This window comes from Oryza sativa, chromosome 6 (assembly GCF_034140825.1).
Source record: "Oryza sativa Japonica Group chromosome 6, ASM3414082v1".
In the NCBI taxonomy this organism is placed as follows: domain Eukaryota; kingdom Viridiplantae; phylum Streptophyta; class Magnoliopsida; order Poales; family Poaceae; genus Oryza; species Oryza sativa.
Window position 1 is genome coordinate 27,097,365 of NC_089040.1, and position 18,797 is coordinate 27,116,161.

Here is an 18,797-nt window from a genome sequence, read left to right on the forward strand (position 1 = left end):
TCGCGTACCACCTGGCTTCTTGGCTGCACTGCACGCACCCACCGCGTGTGTCGTCGTCGGGTCCAACAACGGTAGCGCGTTCGGGGAGAGCAGTAGAGAGAGAGAGAGATGGATTGGGTTGGCAGTGGTAGGGGGCGCGGCGGCTGGGTCGCTGAGACGGCAATATGATACGGGACGGAGACGTGCAGCCAAGCGAAGGCTGGTCATAAATGGGCGTCGGCGTTGCGATTAGCGCGAGACGTCGTCGAGTCGGTCGGCTGAGGCTCGGGTTGGGTGGGGTGTGGGGTGTGGACGACTCACATCACAGGTCGGCCATTTATGAACCCCCACGGCCCGTACCCTATTCGATTCGACTATTCAAAAATGATATCCTCAAATCAGAATAATACTACTAACGCTGAACAAACACGTGTGGCGACGTGTATTAAATACGTGTGTCTAATTGCATTATGTTGGGTTCTTATGGGCCTGTTTAATTGGTGAAATAAAAATTTTTGGTTGTCATATAGGACGTTTGACCAGATGTCGGAAGGGGTTTTCGGACACGAATGAAAAAACTAATTTCATTACTCGCCTGGAAACAACGAGACGAATCTTTTGAGCCTAATCATGTCGTCATTAGCACATGTGGGTTACTGTAGCACTTATGGTTAATCATGGACTAATTAGGCTCAAAAGATTTATCTCGCGATTTACATGCAAACTGTACAATTAGTTTTTCTTCTTATCTATATTTAATGCTCCACACATGTGTCCAAAGATTCGATGTGATGTTTTTGCGACAATTTTTAGAAATTAAACAGGGCCTATGTTCACAACTTCTCCTTCCTTGTTTATCCGCACGTATACTTTCCAAACTTCTATGAACAATTTATTTTTTAAGAAAATTCTATAAAAAATTGTTTATAAAAAATCATATTAGTTTTTTTAAAAATAACTAATATATTGAATTAATAATGCGTTAATGTATACTTCATTTTGCGTGTCGGAGAGAACCCCTCCAAAACACCCTAAATGTTTGATGATGGGAGTATGACGTACATTAAATATGCGTGTCTAGTTGTATACACTCTTTTTAAAGGCAATATAAATACAGACGCTATAACACGTACTCCTTGAACGCACATACTCATATCTTATGAACACCTTCAGAAGAGACTGAGCCGGCATATCTTAAAATTAACGAGGTCATTATATGTGTCTCGCTATTTACGTATACGTCGTCTATCACTTAAAAAGAATAACCGTAAATATATGAGTACCCATGTAAAATCTAGAAACTAAATTCGAGTGGGCTAGTTCCGTTATAAGGAATCTAACAGTTAAGGGCCAACAGTTAAACCATGTATACACTCTTTAATACGCAGAGGCCGCCTGATAGCATTGATTGTCATCACGCCATGGACGTCTTAACGGGATTAGTTTTTGATGGAGGAATGGCAATCAACACATGTATACTTTTGTTGCCTTATCTCTCTCTCTCTTCTTAATTTGTTGCATCTTACAACGAACGAATAAGCAACAGTTGCTTCTTGTATGTACAAGTTTCGACATCATAACAATCAATAAATCCTTGTCATTAACCGGACGACACGGTAATATCTCACACTTGATGACCGACTCCTGCAAGCTAAACAAACTTAAAAATTTTAAAAAAAAACCTCACAAAAACAAAACCACTCAAATCAATTAATTCGATCGTCTACCGCTGTATATATATGCTTCTTGTGTACTCTGCTGTATCGAATTATCATTTGGTTCATCGATCCATGGAGAGAAATGTTTTCTTGTGTGTTCGATCGCTAGCTTAGCTATGGCGCCGGGCAGCCCATCTCGTCGCGTGCCTGGATGAAGACGATGGCGGCGGCGTAGTGCGCGAGCGCGCCGGCGATGACGAGCGCGTGGAAGATCTGGTGGCTGTGGCCGCACAGGTCGAACATGCCGGGGCGCCACCGCTCCGGGACGCGGGTGAGGTAGAACGCGGTGCCGGCGAGGTAGGACGCCGCCATGGCGCCCTCGTACGCCAGCGTCACGTTCCGGCGGGGCTCGTGCCAGTTGACGGCGACGGCGTGGGCGGCGGGGACGACGCCGGAGAGGCCCATGGCGACGAACAGCAGCGCGCGGTGGGCGCGGTACCTCGCCGCGCTCAGCCTGGGCGACATGAGCGCGTACACGGTGGCCACCCCGGCGGCGGTGATCGCCGACAGGTACACCACCTGCCACCGCGGCTCGCACTGGAAGATGTAGTAGATGGGCGGGAAGAAGGAGACGACGATCATGACGGCGATGCCGGTGTAGTCGAGGCGGATGAGGAACAGGTTGAGGCGGTGCGAGTGGCACGACAGGAGGTGGCACGCCGCGCTGCTCAGCAGGCAGAACATGGCGCCCGCGAGGAACACGAAGAACGGCCACCGCGTCGTCGCCGCCGCCGCCGCCGTCACCGGCCACGCCGCCGCCATGGCGCCGGCGCTCGACGCCGGGCTCGCCTGCATGAACGACGCCGCGCCCTGGCCAATGCATGGACACACACGCCAAACTCGATCAAACCATTGACGTGACAGGACAGCTGATCGGACACCGATCATCATTGTAGCATATCACATCGAAGTATAATATGTCATTAAACATCTGAAAGCAATATACTCTCCAAATTAAAGCATATGCATTAGAATTTAGAAGACTGGGAACACCGAATTATTGCGACGACATTCGTTTCAACGCTTGAATAGAACATCTAACCATATTGGTGTCCGAACTCCGAACAAATTCATCTTCCTTATCTAAGAATTTCTATTTGGTTACCAAACACTGTTCTTTGGTCAAGAACAGTTGGGAAGCCATGACAAGCAATGAATTTAGCTAGCAAGTAATTAATTATGCAAAAAAATGAAGGTTTACTATGGTTGCCCAAAATTGTCTACCAACTAGTCTCAATCACAAAAAGAGAGGACAACTGTTACCATGTGAGGATGGAAGAAGGTTTGGTATGAAAACACAAAGGGAAGGATCACACGCGATAAACTGCTACCACGTTCATGCAAATATCGCCTTGTATATGTGTCCCCAATGTTTGCCAATTTTAGTGACCCCTAACCTCTTAACCTCCCAAAATCTTCCCCTCAAGTCTCAAAATCTTCCCTTTGGTGGTTGCATGATGTATCTTGTCAATCTAGACATCCAAGGCACAAGGATTTCAAGAAGAAAAGATAACCCGCGGCGACACTGGAGTCGTGTCGTAGCGGGTAGACTTGATCATCACAATCACCAAGTCACAACCAAGTCCTATGAACACATCACCAAAGCTTAACATCTTGTGGTGAAGTGAAGTGGCCAACACTTAATCTAGGATTTGTCATGAATGGGCACCAGTAAAAGGGGACCTAATTGGGCAAGGTTCATCAGGTAAAGGTGAAAGCAATCAGAAGCCCCACCCAACACTTTGGCCCAGCTGCCATCCAAAAAGTCCAAATCATGCACATCTGAACAAACAGAAGGAAACAGGACAGTACTGAAAAGTGGAGCCACTCAAAGCTGCACAATGAATCTCCTAAGCATGTGGATCTAACCAGCCCAATAATATTACTGCAATCCAGTATTTTTTTTTCTTATCAGTAACTTCTACTTCTATCACAGGAATGAATGATTTCAGGAAATAGAAGCTTTACTCACAGAGAGGACATCTCCAATGTTACTGGAGACATTTTCAGCAACCTTTGAGATTGGCCTGCAGTCAAATAGAAGTACAATTCTCAGAAAAAAAAAAAGGGACAGACAGTGAACAGAATATTAAGCATGCAAAGCACATAGACATCTGAAATAAAAACTGCAACTTGTCATTTTCCAGGTTGTATGGAATTGGAGTGAATTTGTTGGTGAGATTTAATTTGTCGATACACAAGCAGCTAGATTTATCGAAACTCTCATGCTATCACTCAGCATAATTTGATTAACAAGAAACAAGTAGGATGTAGAATCCTATTCAGTGCCTTAAAACGTTAAAATATTCATCTCACAGCTACTGAAAAACTAAACTATTTCGTGCTACTAATTCCAGGACACATTAGCCAAGATTTTAACCAAACAAATTCCACTGAGGCTTTCACAAACTCACCAGGAGAGGTGTCCGATGAGATCAGCAACCTGGGGGAAGTACTGGCCAAGATGCAGGACGGTGAGGCCGAAGAACAGCACGAACCCAAGAAGATGCCTGAACAAACACCAAGAACGCCCACACGATGAGCAGCAAGAACACAGCACACAAAGCTGAACCAGAATCAAATTCAGAAAAATTCAGGTTGAAATCCATACGTCCAGATGTTGATGGTCTCGTTGTGCCAGGAGAAGAGGCTGAGGAGGGCATTGAGGATGGGCCACTCGGAGCGGTAGTAGTCGAGGATGAACTCGTTCTCCTTCATGTAGTCCGGCAGCTCGTGGTAGCTCACCAGCCTGCACTCCTTCCTCTTCTCCTCCCTCTTCTGCTGCTTCCTCTTCTTCTTGCTCCCTCCTCCCTTCGCCGGCGCCGGCGCCGCCGCCGGAGCAAGCTCATCATGGTAGGCGCTCTCCATGGTGGCCATGGCTGCCTCCTCTCCCATAACTTCTTGGCCTCTTCAGGGGAAAGGTTTGTGCAGTGCTTGGCTGGCTAGCTGTGGCACGGGGTTAAAAAGGGAAAGAGCCTAGGACACAGGAGATGGAGCAGCTTTCGCAAACAAGCCAAGAAAATGGTAGCTAGAGTGCAGTGCTATCCAAGTCAGTTTCTTTAATTTTCTTCTCAATGCAGCATGCAATATCAGCAAATAATGCCAATAAATTTGATGCTACAGCAATGAAATACTGAAATGGATTTTTTTTTTGTAGAAATGGATATTGATGAGATGATGAGATTTGTAGGTGCAAATGGCGTGAGATTGCGTGTATTTTGGGTGAGATTATACGCTGCGAGAACAATGGAGAGGGGGGGTTTTATTTGGTATGAGGTGGAAGAGGACAAATACAGGTAGAGTAGGAGGACAACCACATCAATACTGTTGCTAACAGGGCTTGGAAAAAGATACTACTACTACAGTGATGTATTTTTCTTCTATAAAAGTCCATGTCAAATACCAGTGAAATATTGATTAAATGCCTTTGGACACCTAACTCAAGAATTTCGATGTGTCTGCATTATTGCTCAGCATCAATATTGTTGAAATCATTTTTTATATAGCCTGAGGGTATTGGTTTATAGTTAACACTCTTAATAGTGGTATGTCATCTTTTACACAGTTTGACAGCAGTGGTGGATGCCATAATGGCGTAGCCAACAATAGGTTCAATGTAAAATATGTAGTATATACGATGATAACAGAGAAGAGGAGAAAAGAGATGGTGCGGCAGTGCATAAAAAGGGAGCATAACTAGGTGTCAAAAAAAGTCTAGCAAGTTCATTATCACTTTCACCACACAACATATTTACGCTTACATGCATGTATGACTATGTGCATCTACGATGTAGAGAGAATAAAGATATAAAACCTTTTCATTACAAAAATATGCCCCCCCCCTAACATTATATTTGACGCTACACACAAACTTATGTCGATATTATATGACGTCAAATATTAATGATAGGAGGCGGTATATTTTCTTTCACCAAATAGTATAGCAAGCTCATTATCACTTTAACCACACCACGTATTTGCACTTACATGAATATATAATTGTGTACATTCACGGTGTAAAGAGACCAAGGATATAACACTCTCATTATAAAAGTATATTTACGCTCCCTTCCGTTGTTATATCCTTCCTCCATCTCATATAAAACCAATGGACATACTAAAATGTGTCAATATTAGTACTATAGGTTGGTTTCTTTGGGACGGAGGGAGTAGTAGAGGGTTTTTTTTTTCTTCAAATTGACAGCATAAAGAAAGTGCTTTGAAATAGAATTAGGTAGCTGTTGTTTGCTCCGGGTCCATTTCTGAAGTTTTGACCCGTCTATGTTGTAGGTGTCAGCTGGCCATCCATCCCTCCGTCTTCCCACCTGTCACAATAAATTCTTCAGCAATGGGCACTCTCGCAGTCCAGCAAGAAGCTGCAGGTTAATTTTCTCTCTGTGGCGTGCAGGCAACCGTTGAAAATTGAGGCTCTGATTGCTTCATTAGAGATAATGAAAGCTTTCTGAATTCAACTTCAGGGAGGTTCAGATTCAGATTAGTTGGGAAGCTCACAACCAACCTGAGCTAACCCAATCTTGTACTGTACTCGTACTGGTATAGAATGGCTGAGTTTCAGACTTTCAGTCTGCAGTCCGAGAGAGATGACTTGTCTGATTGGCCGATTCGTCGTAGTACTTCACCGTTTTTTGCGCCTTATGAGGAAACGTGCAGGTTTGCATGGAATGATTGGTGAGTTAGCCATGAATGTGGCACTGAACAGGAGGGGTTACCAAAGCTGACGCAAGAGAATTGCTCTCGTTTTATTTTCTTAAATATATTTTTCAGTCGGTGTAGTTCGCTGGCTTTGGTTTGCAAGCACATCTCTTCTTCTTCTAGCCCATCTTGCCTAGTTGCATACTTGAATGATTTGCGTTATAGCTTCAAAATATTCCTTGAACGCAAATTTTGCTATAAGACATCTAAAGTTTGTATAATTTGTTGATAGATATAGTAAAACATGTGCCACGGCTGAAGAATATTCCTAAATTTGGTAGTTCGCAACATTTTTGATCCAAATGAAGAGAGATTCATAAAACAGATGAGAATGCCCCCGCAGCAACAAGCTTCCATGGTGTTGGAAGATAATTTGGAAATTATGCAACCATAAATCTTCCATCAAACCGAAGTATGTTCCATCATCACTCCAGCGTCAGCTGAAGTATATTCCATCATTGCTCCAACGTCAAGTTAGAAACTTTTGGCTCTAAGGGCTTTATCATCTTTTTGAAATTTTTGTCTCTTCAATTCGGTTGAAAGTATCCCCTAACAAATTACCAGCTTTTCGGAGTGTCCTCTAACCTTGACATTTTTTTACGATGTCCACCAAACAATTACACAAATTCTGAGTGTCTTGTGGCAAAATTTGTCTTCCTAAAAAACAATTATTCTCTCTTATAATAAATATTTTATGTTTAGGGGCAATATTTTTTTATATTTCTAACAATTATAATAGTCTTTTTCAAGGAAAATCTAAGTATACCAATTTTTTTTAAAAAAGCACAAGCATTTAAAATTTTTATGGAATTTTTTAACTGGAAGGAGTATTTCTTCTAAATGTTGTGTAAATGTCAGCTAGTTGATATGAAGGTGTCAGCAAAAACATAGCAGTTATTTTGAAACTATAAGTTCTCCATGTATTAATTGGACAGAAATCTGCAGTCTGACCAGAAAAGAAAAAGGCAATTGGGGCAACCCCCATTTTAATTTTTTGAAGTCTGACCTCTCGCCGACCGAACAGGAACCTTTTTCGCAGATTTAAATTAAATTAGCCATTACGCAAAAAAGATGCGACATTACGCAAAAAAGATGTGACTTTGACTAGATATTGTTCAAGATGAGCAGACGTATCACAATCCCCTGAGAGCAAGTATAATAGTAGGCTACAAGCCGGCTAAATGCTGAGGTGGAGGAGAGAAGAGAGGAGAGCGGGCTGTAAACTTACAGCCGACTTGACACAAGAACCAAGAAACTCTGTGAGAGAGATAAGTTTGCCCTGTATTAACTGTAAAGAGCTAACTATTATATGGGTAAGCTAAGAGAAGACTACACAGAACCTTATAGCTAACAGGTCGACTGTATTACTAGCCTTTCTGATAAGCTGATACGGATGGCCAACCATAAACCGATAACCAATACCCAAAACCAATCGCCCCAACTGTCCTAAAGTTTTCTGGCAACAAGTATAAGTTAGCATCAACAATAACAAACTCTTCTTTTAGCAAAATCAAAACAAAATTAAGAGCATTAAAAATTGGTTAGTTCACATAAAGATCAAATCTTCAATTAATTGGTTAGTTCACATAAAGATCAAATCTTCAATCTTCGCCTTTTGGCTTATCAACTGTGGCTAAAATTTAATTTTATAGTTGATTTTAAGGGTTTTTATTATAATTTATTTTAGCACAAATATAAAAGTTTTACTCATAAATTATTCTTTAATTACTGATAAGCATTTTACGGTTTATCAGTTGTATGCGAAACGATCAGACTTTAAACTAAAGATGGAAGATAGTGTGAAAAGAAGTTGAAGAAAACATGGCTTAATTGTTGCAGCTACTACACCAAACTACAGCTGCGTTGAGTACAACTCACATTGACCAATGATATTAATCAGGATAAATATAGGCATTTTATACGAAGTCGGAGTTGGCATCTGCGTTATAGTTGCCACAATAACTACATAACCACCAGCAACATATGGACATGGAAATCAATGCTATAAACACAAGACACGCTGTTTCTCAGTAAAAAAGAAGTTAGAAACTGTTATGGCAGATAAACATCAACTAGATGGTAGTACTAATCTTTGCCCATCCAAGGACAAACAACAAAAATGCATTGATCTCAACAAAACTTTGGATATATAGAATGAACCATCGTGTCAAACAATACTTACACGAAAGCTAGGCAGCCCTCCTGGAGTAAACATAGTAAAGAAGGGCTGCCAGGGCCATATGGTCCACCCAGCAGTAAACACACAACATAAGCTTCCACTTCAAAAAAAGGGAAATTGCAAGCTTGGCCAAGAATTGTAGTGATTTTGGAAGCTTTTCTTGCTGAATTAATGCTTCCTTAACATGTTTTTCATTATCAACATTGTAACCAATTTCTTTTGTCCGTATTCCTGGATGGAATCGATTTTTACTCCAAAATTGCCACATACCAAAATCTCAATGGGATGAGATTTCGGAATGCTATTCACAGCTCAAGGACCACACACATAAACTACATGACTTACATGGCAAAATCGGCATCTCCATCAAGTATGGAAATGCTAGTGTTTGTTTGCTGTCTTTGTATCGTCCACTGGTTTTCTTCATATATTAATGATAAACAGATGGGGGCTTGGTGTCACTGTGCCCGTATATCCAGTTGTTTCAGAGCAGACCTCATGTCATCAGTGCCATAACCCTCAATTCCAATGATGTTTGGGCTATCAAGTGCAACAACATCTTGTAAAGGATACCGCCTAACAGAATGGATTCTATTTGCAGATGTGTTGAATTCACCCTTAAGGATGACCGTCTTATGAAGACCTCCAAACAATTCTTCGTAATCTGAATCACCAGTTTCACCAACAAGAACCACCACATTTTGCAACTCTATGCCCCAGCGAACAGATAAGTACCTAGAACAGAATTTTGTCAACATGGAGAGCACACATATATGCTGCTAGGCTAGGTGCAAATGGGAATTGAATATAAAAAACTATTTAACAAGCCCATGAGCAAAAAGTTACTACTGTTGCTTGCTAATTTGGTCTAACAGCATCTCATACACATTCCTTTTTCCTAAAAGATACTCCCTCCGTCCCAAAATATAAGGTACTTTGCTTAGATGGAACATATCCTAGTAATATGAATATAGACAGACTAGAATGTGTCCCATCCAGTCAAAATACCTTATATTTTGGGAAGGAGGGAGTAGGAAGCCATGGAAACTTGAATTTCAGTGGTCTGTAAAATTGGAGTTCTCAAACAAAGACTTGGAATATAGTCTTTCCTCACCCAAGAGGCCAAGAAATATACCTAATCTTCTATGGAAAAGTATTGATCGTAACCCACACAAAAAAGATCAGACAGGCAAAACTGCCCCACATTTTGAGCCAAGTTCAGAAAAAATGTTAACCACAACAATACTGGTACATCAGAACATGTTAAGAACAGAAGAGATAAATGAATGAGGAAAATAAGAAAATCAAACAAACCTTAGAGCCTTAGACCGTGATGCGTGGATTGGAATTACAGATAGTCTGGTAGCACCATGGTTATACAGAGCGTGACAACGGAGTGACTGAATTCTCATCAACTTTTGCAGCTCCTTTAAAGGAGGTAACTACAATTCATAAACAAACAACAATTAAGAAAAACCTTGCATCTAACAAGCTATAAAACAATATACCTAAACCCTTTTTAGAAAAGGATGCACTTGAGCAGTTCATAGAATATATAAAGAAATACAATTCCAACCAAATATCATGAACTCTGGAAGGAAAAGGCTTACATGATTTGGATTGACCACTTTAAATGCAAGACAGTATGTTGAAGAGTGCTCTGGATCTTCGAAGATAACTTGTTTTTCAATCCTCCCTCTTCTTTCTACCACGGAAGAAGCCCACTTCACTAGATATTTCCTTAAACCTTCTCCTCCCCAATGATACTCTATATGTGATTGGTAACTACGATCTAATGCAAATGTAACACGGGAGTTGCTTGGTGTATCACCAGTACATGAAGGATAATACAAATCACTTCCACTATTGCATATGAAAGCATCGAAATCAGTAGGAAGCATGCCAGCAGACATTAATAGAGAATGTATCTCCCCTATTGTCAGGGAAGTTGACAACACAAAACCTGTCGATCCTGACAAATTTTCTTTACGTGCAGCCTCGATAGAATTTCTGACAATGCGAATCAGATCTTCCTTACTGACAGAATCTACAGCAATAACAGTGACATGCTTCCTTCCCTTAATAGGTGCCTTAATCCGGTCTTCATTGCTTGCAAAAGCAGGATGCCTTGGGCCAAGAGTTGATATCCTTGACAAGTAATTCTTGCAATGTTCAGGCCAAGAAAACTGATGTATATTTTTCAGCCCATTCTCTCGGCATTTTGACCAAAGTTGTTTTTCAGAAAGGAGTTTATAGAGTGCATCTGCAATTGCATGCTGATCATGGGGATCAACAAGGAGACCATTGTCCAGCACCTGCATACATCCATGGAAAAGACATGGTGATCTTCATCCCAGCTAGTAGTTGATAATACTTTCCTAGGTAAAAAATATCTAAGTTTAACAAAGGCACAATAAATATGCTCAGATACCTGGTGAATTTCAACAGGAGCTCCATTTTTTGTTGCAATTACAGGCAAACCATGCATGGCAGCCTGCTCACGAAAATAGCAGATTGGTGTTAATTAGATACAAAATTCAGTAATGGAAGCAAGCTGAATTTAGATACAATGATAATGACCTCTATCAAGGTGACACCGAACTGTTCAAAGTAAGGCACATTTACAAAAGCACCCTGCAGATGTTCAATGGATGATCAGCGTCAATATAACCGGTACAGGAAATTGCTAAAGAAGTACTGTAAATCCTACAAACATTACAAATCTTTGCTATAAGATTTTGACTTCAAAGAAACAGATACTGAATCCTTCAGCCATTTGAACAACTTAATTTATTGGTCACAAGTTTTCTACTTCAAGTGCTAGACATTCAAAGCAAAGATAAGAATGCCATCACCAATGAATATCTTTTGTTCAGACATAACACACCTTTGTTCTCACTGCTAAACGGTAAATATCAGGAACTTCCGAGTGTTTGTGACGCTTTGGGTATGCCACTTGACCATACAAATCATATTCATCAATCAATGTAAGTACTGATGTCAAAACAGCTGCACTCATATTATGCATCTTGGAAATAGCCTCACGGTTTCCCATTATCAATGTCTGCAACGCAACATCATAAGTTAGTACTAATTAAATATAAGGACGTTTCAGATTAATAGCAGCAATCAAACTTAATGCATAATAAGTATGATATTGAAATTAAGACATCAAAATGCAGTTTTGTCTTACTAGATTAGCAAGCTCCCTCAGTGGTCGGCACTCACCAAACGCCTTCACAAGAGTAGTAATATTCTTTTCAGGATAAGGGCGAGCAACTGCCAGAATCATAGGTTTCCTAGGGTTTGTAAAGAACCGCATTATCTGCCACCCATACAAATTATTAGTGCATAAAGTTAAAACTGCAGGATAAACATGAATAAGCAAATAAATGTTCTCAAATATTAAATGTGCAAACTACTAAGTTTTATTCTAAAGAAAATATTAGGTGAACTAGTAGGTGGGATCTTGCATGTATGAATCTAAAAAAGAAAAGAAAAAATGACCTCGGACCAAATAGATGGATCTTCAGAGGCTGGGGATGGACCGTCTTCCTCACCATCCATATCGAAGTCATGAATCATATGGCCAAATTCAACACCTGGGGGAATGATCTGCAGAACAAGGAACAGGGAACTAATGCACATTAAACCTCTACAGCAGATTATAACAGCAAATTACCCAATTATGAAAATAATTGTGCAGTAGTTACCATTGACTATTTTCGGAGTGAAAAAAGAAAAGATTATGATGCATAAGTATACTCACAACCATACGAGGCATATAGCGACCATAGCAGTTAGCACCACGCTTGACTCTTGCACGGAGTTTCCTTGCAAGTATGACCTCAAAACCGTCATACAAATTCCATTGCTCTTCTATCTCTTGCCTAGTGCTTGCTATAACTATTTCAGATGCATCAAGAGCCAACTCCTCTGCCTCAATTCTACACATTATTTTGTATGTCATGTTTATTTGCTCCCTTGTCTGTCTCCCTTGCTTGAGAAGCTCTTCCAACTTATCTTTCCCAAGAAAATGCCCTGTAAAGACCATGGGAACATTAAGTGCTCCTGACAGTAGAGCAGCAGCAACTCCTGCACTAGCATAATGACCATGAATCACAGCAGGCCACGCCGGATGCCCACAGCTGATTTCTTCACCTATGGCCCTTGACATCTTCACTATATGACTGAGGGCGCCATCAACAAATTCTTGAATGAAAGGCCAGAGATGTTCCTTAGCTAGATATTTGTCTTTTGGTCCAAATGGTATTCGGATGATATATGCACCACTATTCTCTCCTCTTTCCTGCTTAAAATTCTTGAAGCTTGTTGATGCCAAAGGTTCCACTGGTTCACCATAGCTACGATCAAAATTTGGCGCTAAGATCTGTCTTGTAAAAAGATCAACCCGGTAAACTCCAGGACATGAGCTCAATGCTTTAGCAAGTTCCACAACATACTTGACCTATGCAATGACACAACAGATGCATAAAGAATTATTTCCATACAGATTCTTCGTGTTGGTGGACCTTATGTAAGACAGAATAAAGATAATAGCTAACAACCACTTGACTACAGGATAAAGCTAGATTGTATAGCTGTTCAAGTTGGATAACGGAATGCATATCTCATATAAGCACATGCAACAAACAATACCTGTCCGCCAGTATCTGAATCACGGCCAAGCTCCATGTTCTCACCACGGACCAGGCCATGAAGGCTGCAGTATTAATACATCATAAAGGAATTATAAGGCCAATACATGTGAACATACATACCAACAAACCTGCAAATTTCATCATATATCAAAGTGCAAAATAGGAGAAAGAGGTATTATCACTAATTCTGAGTCTAAGGGATTGATTATCAGTTGTACACTAAATTTGCAATGTTGATTTCCTCTAGGTCATTTTTTAGCTATGTCATGTTTGCATTTTATGTAAATAGCAGCTCAGTGCATATGAATTGATTGCAAACAGGGTTTTACGTGTACCAAGAACCTACACTGCACATTGACTTAAAAGGATACAATATGATGATATTAAAGAAACTACTGTGTACCTGATCAACACTATGTACAGCTTGTCAACTGAACTGATCCTAGGTGTGTTCCCAGTTGTGCTGTCACCATAGGCAACAGAAGGATCACCAGCATCCTCTCCCTTCTCACCTTCAAAGAGATCTTCCGACATATCTGAAGTAGTCTCAACCCGTGGCCTCTCTGTCTCTAGACGGCGTTTCAACAAGCGATTGGCTTCCTCCTTCTCCAACTGAGCATGAAAATAATTCAGAAATAAACAAATGCACAAAAACGGAAGAGGTACAAAACTTAGGAACTGAAATTGGAAAGGGAAACTTTGCTTTTTGAGGACCAACATGGATTACATATTAGAAGTGAAAGAAACATCAGCGCTCAGTGCAAATATTCCTATATAAAATGTAATATATCTAATGTACCTCAAAGGTGTCAAAAGGTGAAAGTTTTGGGAATAAATGTAAAAATCTGACAACTTGAGATGGCACAATTAAAAATGGCAATTTTATTTTCTTTAAATGATGGAACAATTCAAACCTCAGGACAATGCATCAATCAACTGATTAGTACAAGAAATAGGTGGTGTGAGAGCATGCCATGTGCAAACAACATATGGACTAGACAATAGCAATAAGACTACTGATATATGTCACTAGTTCATTATGTACAATGGTTGATATAGAAGGCTCTTCTGTAAGAAAAATAGTTCCACCGAAGTTAGAAGTTATCCAGCATGTTAGATGAATGAAACAAATTGAAAACCAAAAGACAAGTAAATGATCAACAAGTGAGCATACGACTTTTAGTGATGTATCACATTTTTATTTTTATTTTTTGAAACACATCACATTTTCCTCCCGTTGGTATGACCTTTGAGCATCTAAATATTGACATAAGAAACAATCTGGTATTGTTTCGATCAACTGTACTGTACGCACCTTATTGCCGCTCTAGTTCTAATGTGAATCTTACTTGGCTACATATTCCAATTTATTCAATCAAAGACCCACACTTGCAAGAGTCAACAGCTCACTTGATTACTGTCATGGATGAGGTGGATGAGAAATCAACATAAGTTGTAAGGTACATGCACACTGAGTGATCACCCATGCCCCAGTGTTGCCACAAACGCATCCAATAAAGTCATCAACATTATCATTTGTATGTGTTCTTTCTTTGCCAAGCCTCAGTGCAATCAAAATGCAAATTAGAGGAAAAATAAGAGAAGCCAAATAATGGGTTTGCAGGAGGTGTCAATAGAACTGTGCAGTTTTGCTTGCTTGAATGTGGATAGCAATGATGACCAGAAGCAGAGGATAATGGGAGGGTTTCTGAATGCAGACCGTTTTGATCAAGACTGGCTTTGTCTATGTCACCTTCAACAAAATAAGACACTACCTCAAGCTTTCTAAAGATTCAAAGGATGGAACAAAGTGGTAGAACTAAATATGGAAGTAAAAATGTCATACCTGAGCAAAGAAATCAGAATGTGTGTGTTTGCTGTGCAAAATGAAGGGAAAAAACAGGGGACCTATGGTAAAATCTTCTCTTCTGATAAAATGCATGGTTCTGGATATTTTTGATGACTCACATCGCACTCCTCTCAAACCCTGAGGTTCAGTACACGATTCTCTGTGTCATTCTCTGCTTGGAACAAAGGTACTTTCATGAAAGTATCAGGAAGCATTTGTATAAAAAGTTGTATTGGTGAACACCACGTGATCTACTCTGCAGTCTGTAGTAGGTAGTAACTGGCTTGAGTGCGCATTACACAATTACTACAGATTTCACTAAAAAAGCAGATAGTTCCCTTATCAGCGAAACTTATACAGTCTACTCCAACAATGGAGAACATATACTTTGGCTCCATTGATCCAACTAGATCTATGGCACTCCAACACTGGTCTTCAACCTTCTCTCTCACTGCATTTTGTCATCTATTTCACGCGTAGAAAGCAAACAAAACTAAACTGCATTTGAAAGATTGCCCAGTAGAAAGCTTCAGTGCAGCCTATTTGACTGTGGTGTCTATGCAACCAATATGTAATGACTATTTGTCGCAATCCCTGCTAGCTTCTTCTGCAGGGTACCAGCATCCAACAAACTAAGAGAGTAACCAGACAGAGAGAGATGGAAAGAGCTGGAGTCCATATAATGGTGAATGGTGACAGCGAATTTAGCATATTATCCAACAGCACACGCAATTATATATAGCCGTGCCATGTTGTCCCAGCACAATTCGAAACTGATAGGGGCCGAGAATCTACCTAGCATTGCAGGTACGCAGTAATGCTACTACATTTATGTCAGAACTCTCATGCCATTTCCTCAGCAAATTCGTAGAGGAGACGGGAAAGAGATCAATAAGCATTCCGTTAACGCATTCCCTCGAACAGATCCATGTGCTCTCTCAAATGCAACGCATACCAAGATCAATCCAGCCCTTAGTCCTTCCTACGCGGAATATCACACTAAATCAAACCACATCTCCACTAAACCAGAACAAGCCCGGAACCCAAATGGAAACGGCAGACAGGATTTTACCAACGCTCCCCCCACCCAATCACAAAACCGAAGAACTTGTGCTACGGAGAAGACGCAACGAACCAAAAACAAAAACAAAAAAAAAAGAAGGGCACATACACACACCTCCTTCTTCTTCCTGGCGAGGTTCCAGATCCTCCACGTCATGTTCTCCAGCCTCGTGTTCTTCTCCTGCGGGCTCCGCATCGCGTTCGCCTGCGCCGACACCACGCCTCCCGTTCAACACACAGATCGGGGGTAAAAACAAAAAAAACAAAAAAAAAACATCCGCAAATTCACGCGCGGCGAGCCGGGAGATTCGCTCGCGGCGCGCGTGAGCGGAGGGAGAGGAGAGGCAGGACCGCGGCGCGGACGTACGCGGAGCCATGTCTTGTAGAGGTCGGTCTCGTCGTAGCCGGTGATGACCTCCTCGACGAAGTACCGCGCGGGGGAGAAGTGGCCGCGCTCGCGGAGGAGGAGCGAGGGGCGGTCCCCCGCTCCGCCTCCCCCACCCACCGCCGAGGCCGAGGCCGAGGCGGCGGCGCCCTTGCCGGCGTCGAGGATGGCATCCAGGTAGCTGTTGATCCAGTTGTCGTTGCCGTACATCGCGCCCGCCCGCGCGCGCGGGGGCCCCCCCGCCGGCGGCGAGGCGGAGGCGGTTGCTGCCGCTGCCGCCGCCGCCGGCGAAATCGAGAGGAGGCGAGGCGACGAGGGGTGGGCGTGGGCGTGTGTGTGGGGCAAAGTGGTGGCAAATAAATAAATAAAAAAAGAAAAGGGAACAGGTGGCGATGCGAAATAAATAGCGAAAAATGGAATCGAAAATGGAAATAATAAATCGGACGTGGTTATTGCCCCCCAACCGCAGTTGGCCACTTGGGTTTTTGTCCGATGTTAACCGTTGGATTTTGATCTAACGGTCAGGAACCTGTCTCGTGTGTCTTTTTCTCCTTGCTTACATGTGAGGGTTGGATCCAAAACCTTGAGAATGTTTTGTTTAAATTCAGACTAATTTAAAGTGAATCCAAAAACCTTAAAGAAAACTCGTGTAGGAGTTCATGGCTTTTACGATATTGTAATAAAATTAGAAAGGTTTTTAGTATAACTTTTGTCGTTTGTCAGAGTATAATATGGTATGTTATTAGCCACGATGGTTACAAGCGAGTGTTTGTCCGGTTTTTGACTGGTTTTTCAACTTTTGCATTGCATTTATTTCAAAACAATTATAATATGCCATGCATTAATTATTGAAATCATTTCTCCTAAAAAAATGATGTGTTATTTGGACAGCTTGTTTGATTGACTAGGTGAGCATTCATTTATATGTACAGCCTCATGGTCTATTGCCTGCTTTATAGGCCATGGCATTTGCTTTGATACCATTAATTTTGTTCTAGATATGTGTGTGTTTAATTAACACTAACCATGATCCACCTTCTCACTCACCTGATGCTCTAAAAGTTCTATAACCACATGGCACTGGAATCTTTCTCCTAGCTTATGTGGACAGATTTGGAAAGTTTCCAGTTCCAGATTTCCAGGTAAGACATAATAATACATTTTTTTCACCTGTTCTATAGGACTGTTGGAGCAGCATCTTTTACTTTCTCACCTGTTCCATTTTTTCCTTCTCCATGGCAATTGAATTTGACCTTTAGGGCAACCCTGCCTTGAATTAAGAAAAGGGAAAGAGCTCAAATAAGAGTCTAATTTGTAGACCAGATAATATTATTGTTCAAGAGTCTTGGTCAACTATGGATTAGTACTCCCATATCATAGTATATGGAATAATGCGAGGTTGTTAGCTTGATAGCGATAAGTTTGGTCTTTCATGGCTTCAAAGAACACAATTCTATTCGGTCTAGATGCTAAGAATGTCTTAAAGCTACGTCTTTAAGCAAATGTTTTCGGATGTTAAAGTAACATTGCACACATCACCCACCATTTTTGAACTAAGGGCAATGCGTTCGGCCTAATGCTGATTATGATAAGTCACACAAAAAAAATATTTTGAGGACGAAACTTTCATACATATTTTCTTAGCCCGAGTTTAGATCCAAAGTTTTTCTTCAAACTTCCAACTTTTCCATCACATCAAAACTTTCCTACACACATAAACTTTCAAATTTTCCGTCACATCGTTCCAATTTCAACCAAACTTTCAATTTTAGCGTGAACTAAACACACCCTTAGTGATTTAAAAGCCAATAACGATGAAAAATAAACTACGATGAAAAAAATCTTAAAATTAACTTTTAATTTAAACTTTAGCAACGGCTTATAAGCTGTGGGACATATAATGGCAACCGTAGTTCGTCGCGGGTTTCCCGTATGTGTATTCTCAACGGGGCTTGGTGATAAAAGGGGATAACCTTGTAAGCTCACTGGCTCGTCACAGTGGAGTGGGTATGCTATAGCGATGGTTTTTAATTATGTCAGTTGTATTATTTGTTTTTGTTGCACATAGTAAGATTTTTGCCATGAGTTAATATTATTTGAAGTGAACAAATTTTAAGAAAAATATAGCATTTTCAACACGAAACAAATATTGTTACGTGCTTCAATAAATATTTCTAGCATAAAAATAGATTCAATGGAACTAAAATTGGCATATTACTACATGTTTATATGAATTTGTTAAAATTTAAAG

At 40.9% G+C, this 18,797-nt stretch overlaps 2 protein-coding genes across 4 annotated transcripts; both read right to left on the reverse strand.

The window, feature by feature from the left end:
- Positions 1-1,458: 1,458 nt before the first annotated feature.
- On the reverse strand, positions 1,459-4,680 carry LOC4341641 (heptahelical transmembrane protein ADIPOR1-like). The gene is made up of 4 exons (NM_001421661.1): positions 4,309-4,680; positions 4,112-4,207; positions 3,670-3,724; positions 1,459-2,507 (listed from the first exon to the last, which is right to left on the reverse strand). The coding sequence occupies exons 1-4, from the start codon at positions 4,590-4,592 to the stop codon at positions 1,812-1,814; spliced, it is 1,131 nt and encodes a 376-aa protein (NP_001408590.1). The 5' UTR covers positions 4,593-4,680; the 3' UTR covers positions 1,459-1,811.
- A 3,753-nt stretch (positions 4,681-8,433) lies between these two features.
- LOC4341642 (probable sucrose-phosphate synthase 3) lies at positions 8,434-16,895 on the reverse strand. 3 transcript variants are annotated; one of them, XM_015787891.3, is made up of 14 exons: positions 16,529-16,882; positions 16,277-16,366; positions 15,097-15,237; positions 13,654-13,862; positions 13,249-13,312; positions 12,359-13,057; positions 12,097-12,204; positions 11,783-11,914; positions 11,477-11,653; positions 11,170-11,223; positions 11,021-11,083; positions 10,200-10,904; positions 9,904-10,031; positions 8,535-9,324 (listed from the first exon to the last, which is right to left on the reverse strand). In XM_015787891.3, exons 1-14 carry the CDS (start codon positions 16,754-16,756, stop codon positions 9,048-9,050), a joined length of 3,075 nt encoding a protein of 1,024 aa, XP_015643377.1. In that variant the 5' UTR covers positions 16,757-16,882; the 3' UTR covers positions 8,535-9,047. The 3 variants fall into 3 exon arrangements, with proteins under 3 accessions (NP_001408592.1, XP_015643377.1, XP_015643380.1); NM_001421663.1 differs by lacking the exon at positions 15,097-15,237 and having other exon boundaries at positions 8,434-9,324; positions 16,271-16,366; positions 16,529-16,895; XM_015787894.2 differs by lacking the exon at positions 15,097-15,237.
- Positions 16,896-18,797: the final 1,902 nt, after the last annotated feature.

Bases quoted from the DNA above. Each gene is read 5' to 3' on its own strand.
- LOC4341642 (XM_015787891.3), bottom strand. From the start codon at position 16,756: ATGTACGGCAACGACAACTGGATCAACAGCTACCTGGATGCCATCCTC. The intron at 13,863-15,096 runs GTATGACATTTT...TTTCATGCTCAG, and splicing joins ATTCTGATTTCTTTGCTCAG to TTGGAGAAGGAGGAAGCCAA. The intron at 12,205-12,358 runs GTGAGTATACTT...CTTGTTCTGCAG, and splicing joins GCTATATGCCTCGTATGGTT to ATCATTCCCCCAGGTGTTGA.
- LOC4341641 (NM_001421661.1), bottom strand. From the start codon at position 4,592: ATGGGAGAGGAGGCAGCCATGGCCACCATGGAGAGCGCCTACCATGAT. The intron at 3,725-4,111 runs GTGAGTTTGTGA...ATTTGACTGCAG, and splicing joins CTCATCGGACACCTCTCCTG to GCCAATCTCAAAGGTTGCTG. The intron at 2,508-3,669 runs GTGAGTAAAGCT...TGCATTGGCCAG, and splicing joins ACATTGGAGATGTCCTCTCT to GGCGCGGCGTCGTTCATGCA.